This window comes from Ruditapes philippinarum, unplaced genomic scaffold (genome assembly GCF_026571515.1).
Source record: "Ruditapes philippinarum isolate M1 unplaced genomic scaffold, ASM2657151v2 ctg2293_1_1_1_1, whole genome shotgun sequence".
Classification (NCBI taxonomy): domain Eukaryota; kingdom Metazoa; phylum Mollusca; class Bivalvia; order Venerida; family Veneridae; genus Ruditapes; species Ruditapes philippinarum.
The window spans coordinates 124,396-132,215 of NW_026862370.1; the positions used below are offsets into that span (position 1 = coordinate 124,396).

At 37.1% G+C, this 7,820-nt stretch overlaps 1 protein-coding gene across 1 annotated transcript; it reads right to left on the reverse strand.

The window, feature by feature from the left end:
- Window positions 1-1,974: 1,974 nt before the first annotated feature.
- LOC132718908 (uncharacterized) lies at window positions 1,975-2,289 on the reverse strand. The gene has a single exon (XM_060702607.1). The coding sequence runs from the start codon at window positions 2,287-2,289 to the stop codon at window positions 1,975-1,977; it is 315 nt and encodes a 104-aa protein (XP_060558590.1).
- Between the last annotated feature and the right edge of the window lie 5,531 nt (window positions 2,290-7,820).

Here is a 7,820-nt window from a genome sequence, read left to right on the forward strand (position 1 = left end):
CTCATGAATAGACTCAATAAAACTGAGTCTGCAATTTTCATGTTATTTTGCTGTTATCTTCCAAGGGATCACTTTGCTTTTAGATTTTTTTTAGGGATTCTTATTTGCACTATTTTATCGCCACATCAGTGTTGTTTGTGCCGTGAGGAGGCTGTTAAAAGTCGCCCCGTACATTTAATCAGAGATGTTATATTTCCGATTCTTAACGATCCTTCAGCACGACATTTCTGTTTTGGGCTAATTAGTTCTTTCTATTCGGCTTTTTACCTCACCAGATCCGAAGGCTCAGGGTGAGCTATTACTATCAAAGGGGGGATACTCCGGCTACCGTCGTCCGTCGTCATGCTTCAACAATCGTCTTCTTCTCTGAACTGCTGGGCAGATTAACCTCAAATTTGGTCTGTAGCATCCTTGTGGCAGTCGCACTTACATTTGCTCATGTCATTTTAATTGGCCCCTTTTAGGGGTCAACAGAGCTAAAAATAGAAAACCTTTAAACATCTTCTACTACAGAACTAATTGATGGATGATCACCAAACTTTGTCTGTAGTATTCTTGGGTAGTCTTGTAACAAGTTTGCTCATATTAATTTGATTGGCCCCTTTTAGGGGTGTCAAGGGCTAAAAATAGAAAACCCTTTAAACATCTACTTCTACAGAACTAATTAATGGATGATCACCAAACTTGGTCTGTAGCATTCTTGGATAGTCTTTTATCAAGTTGCGCAGATTTATTTGATTGGCCCTTTTTAGGGGCTGCTATAGCTAAAAATAGAAATACATTTTAACGTCTGCTTCTGCAGAACTTATTGGTGGATGATCACTAAACTTTGTCTGCAGCATTCTTAAGTAGTCTTTTATCATGCTTGCTCATATTAATTTGATTTGCCCATTTTAGGGGCTGCTATAGGTAAAAATATAAATATCTTTTAACGTCTGCTTCTTCAGAAATAATTGATGGATGATCACATAATTTTGTCTGTAGCATTCTTTGGTAGTCTTTTATCAAATTTGCTCATATTTATTTGCTTAGCCCCTTTTAGGGGTCTCAAAAGCTAAAAATAGAAAAACCTTTAGATATCTTCTTCTACAGAACTAATTGATGGATGATAACCAATCTTTGTCTGTAGCATTCTGAGGTAGTCTTTTATCAAGTGTGCTCATATTTATTTGATTGGCCCTTAACTAAAAATATTAGGAGCAACTAAAGCAAAAATGCCCTGGGCCATGGCATTTCTTCAAATTATAGTTTAATAATGAAGGGAAAATAACTCATGTCGCAATGTTTCCATACTCTCTGTGAACTCTCCCAATTTGAGCGGGAGACACCTTCTTTCTTCTGTCAAATTTTTAGATATTTTTCTTAGAAAAAGGGTTGTTTTAAAAAAAAATAAGAAATCTCCCTTCTTTTTCATTTTAAAATTTCCTGTCAATTAAAAAATCTCCCGCTTTTTGAAGTTAATTCTCCCTCTTGAAAAAAGTTCACATGTATGTACATGTTATGCATAAAAAAAAGATTGAATATCTTTATGTCATGACCCGTTTGCTTTACAGAGATCTGAGGTCAATGTGCTTTGTATCTTTCTGTTTGGGCCCTAGAATTCAGAAGGTTCATTTGAAGGTTCATTTGAAGGTCAATCTAGAGACTTTTCCTCAAGGCCTAAAAAATGTTTCATTTGTTTCTGGTAACTAACTTTTGAACCTGATGTTTATGAAGAAACAAAATTAAGTTTAAGTTTTAGAAGTATTTTTTGCTTGTCTTGATGTAATTTTGTCAATTTTAGCTCGACTTTAAAAAAAGAGGTATTGTTAAAGTTGTGGCGGGGTTGCCTTTGCCGTTACAGTAGCCGTTGCCGTCCGCAAATTTGTGCCTGGATCATAACTTTTTAAGTTCTTGGTGTATTGTCTTCATACTTGGCCACAACAACCCTTAAGATAAGCCCTTTCAGTAGACCACACTTACCTTGACCTTCATCTATAAATGACCTTGACCTTCACGGTCAAAAGTCCAAATATTTAGAGCACCACAACCATGGGGACCACCACCATGTGGACCACCACCACCATGCGGACCACCACCATGGGGACCACCACCATGGGGACCACCACCACCATGCAGATCAGCTCCACCATGTAGACCACCACTGTGCAGACCACCACCACCATGCAGACCATTACCACCATGCAGACCACCACTGTGCAGACCACCACCACCCTGTGGACCATTACCACCATGCAGACCACTAACATGTGGACCACCACTACCCTGTGGACCATCACCACCGTGCATACGACCACCAACATGTGGACCACAACCACCATGCGGACCACCACCACCATGCTGACCACCACCATGCGGACCAACACCACCATGCCGATCACCTCCACCATGCGGACCATCACTGTACAGACAACCACCACCATGCAGACCATTACCACCATGCAAACCACTAATATGCGGAACACCACCACCGTGTGAACCACCACCACCGTGCGGACCGCAACCAACATACGGACCACCACCACCATGCGGACATTACCTTCATGCGGTCGACCACCAACATGCAGTCGACCACCAACATGCGATCGACCGTGCGGACCACCACTATGCAGACCACCACCATGCTGACCATTACCACCATGCATACCACTAACGTGTTTGCCCACCACCACCATGTGGACCACCACCACCGTGCGGACAGCAACCAACATGCAGACCACCACCACAATGCGGACCATTACCACCATGCGGTCGACCAGTAACATGCAGTCGACCACCTACATGCGGTCCACCACCAACGTGCGGACCACCACCATTCGGACTACCATCAAAATGCGGACCACCACGCCATGCAGACCTTCACCAACATGCTTGATCACCGGCAACATGTGGACCCCGCCAACATGCGGACCACCACTAACATGTGGACCACCACCACCATGCGGACCATCACCAGCATACGGACCACCGCCACCATGCGGACCATCACCGCTACCATGCGGACCACCACCACCATACGCATTTATATATATATATATATATATATATATAATATATAATATATATATATATATATATATATATAAATGCGTAAATATATATATATATAAAATATATTTAGACATTCAAAGTATATAGACAAAACTAATGTGACAAGACAGACCGATTAAATTTATAAAAAGGAAACGTTAGGATTTGTTCAAACATTTCTGTGTTTGCTTTAAGAAAAAGAAAATAGTCGAGCGTTGCCCCCACCTGGCGGTGGCTCTTGTTTATTCTTTGTGCCATTTTAGTATCACTTTCAATTATTTCTATTCAGAATCACATTTTGCAAACTTGGTTATGACTTGTTGAAATTAATTTTGCACTGTTTCATACAATGTAAAGTTGTTTTCATATTCACTGAATACATTTCATCAAAACAACATTTTGCCTTTTTCCTCTATGTAGTTAAAGATACATTTTTTTCCATTCCTATTAGAGAGTAAGATAATTAACCTGACATGTTAACTTTCTGGTCAAGTTGACTCGTAAATCTATGTTATCTTAAATAAATACTGACAAACAGTATACATGTATATCTAAATAATGAGATTATATAATTATCTATTTTTTTTTGATAATTAAAAAAAGAAGAAAGATCGCAATTTTGAAAAACAGTCGTAGGCAAATTTTATCACAAATTAATGGATGGATGATCACCAAACTTGGTTCCTATCATTTTTACTATAAAGAAAAACAACCATCAGTGTCGGAAAACCTTATATCTAGAGAGGCAAGTTGAAGTTGACCTGGACTTGTCTTTCTACAAGTTTATTTGAAAAAATATTTCAATAGTCACTGAAAAACAGTTGTTTCTGGTGAGCGATTCAGGGCCATCATGGCCCTCATGTTTCTTGTTGGGCGGTTCCAGTATTCCTCACTTGTATACTGTTGAATCACCCCTGCAAAAGCATTTTTTAACTTGGGGGACATATGCCGTTTTTCATGGAATGCTACTTACGTGTCACATTGAAGGTTCCATGATAACCAACATATTCAATTTTGTGTTGGGCTTTCTTAAGGGATTCTTATTTTCTCTATTTTATTGTTCCTGCCTTCAACACACAATAAATTAATGTAACAATAAAAAGATCCGTTTGTTGTAAGTGAAGCAGTTTGTGCGAGTGTATTTGTCATAGAAAACAAGAATAAAGATCAACAAGGCAAAGGCAACGTTCACAGGACGCGGCCCCCGACACACTCAAAAAACTCAGAGAGGACACAAGAAGCCGAAAATAATAATGATCCTGGGTGGTTGATGATGACAATCTGTTAGAAGTAGTAGATACACGGGGTGAAGAGACTAACGGAGCACTTGACAGTACCGTCCATGAACAGGCTCAATAAAACCGAGTCTGCAACATTTTCAATTTTGCCGTGTTGGACTTTCTTTAGGGGTTCTTATTTCTCTCTATTTCATTAAATCTGTACATAATGGAAACCGCTTTTGTATTGACTTCAGGGACTCAACTATGTAACAAAGTTTGATACATAAGCTATGGATAGTTGGGGATGCGAAGGCGATACTAAATGAAGATAAGTTCTTTACAAAAACTGTTTGAGTTATATTGAAAGATTTTGTCTTGTCGACATTATCATAGTTGAGTTTTTGTGTTTGGAGATATCTGTAAATATTGGGTGTTTAAGTTTAAATTGTTAACCTTCATAATCTCAGATCCCCTTTCAAAATTCCATTTTATTTAGTTCCACCCATTGTTTTCTCGTTTAGGGCACACGTATATTTATTTTTAATTTGGGACCATACGCCGCTTGTCATAGAATAGCATAAACGTTTCTTTACAATTTTCAGTTCCTTCTTAATTCAAATTTTACGATTTTAATGTTTAATTGTTGAATTCTGCTTAAGCTGAAGCTAGGGGGCGCGAATGGTAATTTGTATTTCCCAGCACCGTCCATGAACAGGCTTAATCAAACCGGCCCTGCAACATTTTCAGTTTTGCCGTTTTCGGCGTTCTTTCGGGATTCCGTTTTACTCTCTTCAGATGCCGATTAGAGTTTGTGAAGTTATTCTTGTTGGCTGAATGATTTTGGTTTATACTGTATCTGAAAGTTGTAAAAATGCTAATTTTGTGTTCTTCACTTTTGTTTGATCATAAGTTGTTAAGAGCTTGAGCTCGCCAGATGACTAGTATAAAAGAAGTATATGTAAAAAGATAAAAATATAACATGTACAAGAGGTTAATAAATGATTTTTGTGTGTGTGTGAAAAATAATGATTATAGATTTTTACAATACGAACCGAGTCTGCAACATTTTCAATTTTTGCCATCTTGGACTTTCTTAAGGAATTCTTTTTCTTTATTTTATCGCCTCATCGGCGTAAAATGTCGCCCCGTACATTCAATCAGAGATATTATATTTTCGATCCTTACAGATCATTCAACAAGACATTATTGTTGTGTTTTGGTATTTTTAGTTTCAACTCTTTGGCCTTTTCGATTTGGGTGGTTCTAATATTCTTACTGGAATAATGTGAAATCACCCTTCGGACATGTTGCCTGCTTTTTACAAACGTCCTAGGTATTCTCATAATTTCAATTAGAAAAAAAAATAAATTGAAAATGCAAATTAGGAAAACGTAAGGATTTCATTTATTTATCAAACCAAATTATCATATGATTTTCCTAAAGTATCAAAAAGATGCGTTCATATTATGGAACCTTCAATGTGTCACGATAGTGGCATTTCATGAAAAACGGCGTATGGTCCCCAAGCAAACGATTGTGTGCCTTAAGCAAAAAACAATGGGCGAAACTGAATAAAATGGAATTCTGAAAGGGAATCTGAGGTAAAGAAGTTATAATAGACAAAGTGACCCCGCGGCAAAGTAACTTGCAATCACAAAGACATGATTATTTACCTTTTATAGAGAAAACAAGGTGCTACGACTTGCAGACTAAATTCATAGAAAAATGTACATACTCAATCAACAAAAGTTTTCTGGTCATTTGTAGTTTTCATTGCTTCCGAGGGATTTTTTTTCATTTCCAGCAGGTATCAAGTACCGTATAGTAGCTCGTTATTTACTTCAGTGCTGTTATATTATTTTATCCTTTGGGATAATTGATTCCAGCAGATTAAGCGTTGAAGATTGAATACCGCTACTTAAGCCGATTCTAGGAGCTGAGGGATTATGCACTTTTCCAGTATCCCTCATGGACAGACTCAATCAAACCATTTTATGTAATTTTATTGTTTGCATTGATTCCGAGCGATCTACCCTTTTCCAGATTATTTTTATGTATTTTCCTATAACAGTCTGTATTTACAAAATGAAAACTTGTATGAAATTTTCTCGGGTCCGCTAGGCAATGCGACATGGAAAACATGTAAGCTATATGTTTAATGGATTCATAAAGAACATTTCTAGAAAGTATATGTATATATTAACTTAAAAATAGAAGGTTGATCAGATTTCAATGCTTTTAAAAACATCTATTCTTTAATCATATTTTTAATGGATAAAATTGTTCCTAATTCTCTACTACGACACCATTCTATATGGCCTTTTAGAATGTTTTCAGTAATCCATAAATACACCATGCCTCATTCTGATTAACAAGATCGCACATGCGAACTTTCTTTCCAACAAAGAACAAAACGTACGATATTACTGCATAAGTTATTGTTTGTTCATGTATCTACAGTAGTTTTGGCTTCCAAATTTATATATGCCGCTTTTTCACACTTTACTTCCATCTGTTGCGGCACTACCTGTCCTGCCACATAATGGAAACAGAAACGCTGAAGACTGTAAGCTATATATATATATATACTGCAGTACTGATTTTACTGATACATTTTTAAGATATACGGTTACATTAATAACAATTGTGAAATAAGTTGGCAGCAATGGTACATAACTCAAACAATAGTGCAACTTCCAGATAATGCTGTCTTCTCATTGACGTAGAAAACGTTTCCATGCGACTTTTGACGTTACACATATATAATTAGTTATAAAGATTGTTGACATGTTATATGGCCCTTTATAAACGGCTATTTGTAAATATAACCGAGCCGCTAGGCGACAATCTTTATAACGAATTTATTATACAGCAAGCATCGTTTTTTAGAGAAAAAAGTAAGATTTTGTAATGAATCAACTGAAGACATGTATATAAAACTTTATAATACTGCACATTTGTAACGTCACTTTTCATTGGATAATTGTGACGTTTATATAGTTTTATATACACGGCTGCTGTCAATTTATAAATAAATCTCTCTTTTGTCTCTGAAAAAGTAAGTTTGCAGTGTTATAAATTCGTTATAAAGACCATTGACAGGTTATATAGCCGAATATAAACGCTTGCTTGCAATATAACCCTCGCCTTGCGGCTCGGATTATGTATACAAACAACCGATTATATAGGGCCATATAACCTGTCAAGAATCTTTATAACTAATAATACAAACGTCACGATTATCCAATGAAAAGCGACGTTACAAATTTGCAGTATTATAAGACTTCATTTGAACAATGCTCAAGCGTAATGACCGCGGTTAGCCTGTATGTACAGCGTAAAGATTTATCAAAACATCAACGAACAGTTAAGTGAAGCTTGCGGTAAATCTGCTGTTTCATTAAATACAGTTTATAGTTGGATTCAGCGATTTTCAGATGTACAGTTTGATGTTTTCGATGTTCCCCGTAGCGGACAGTTGAGGTTACAGACAAGTATCATGTTGAAAAGGTTATGGACATATTTAATGAAGATCGGCAGTTGCAGTAATATGCGAAGACTTAGCTGAAA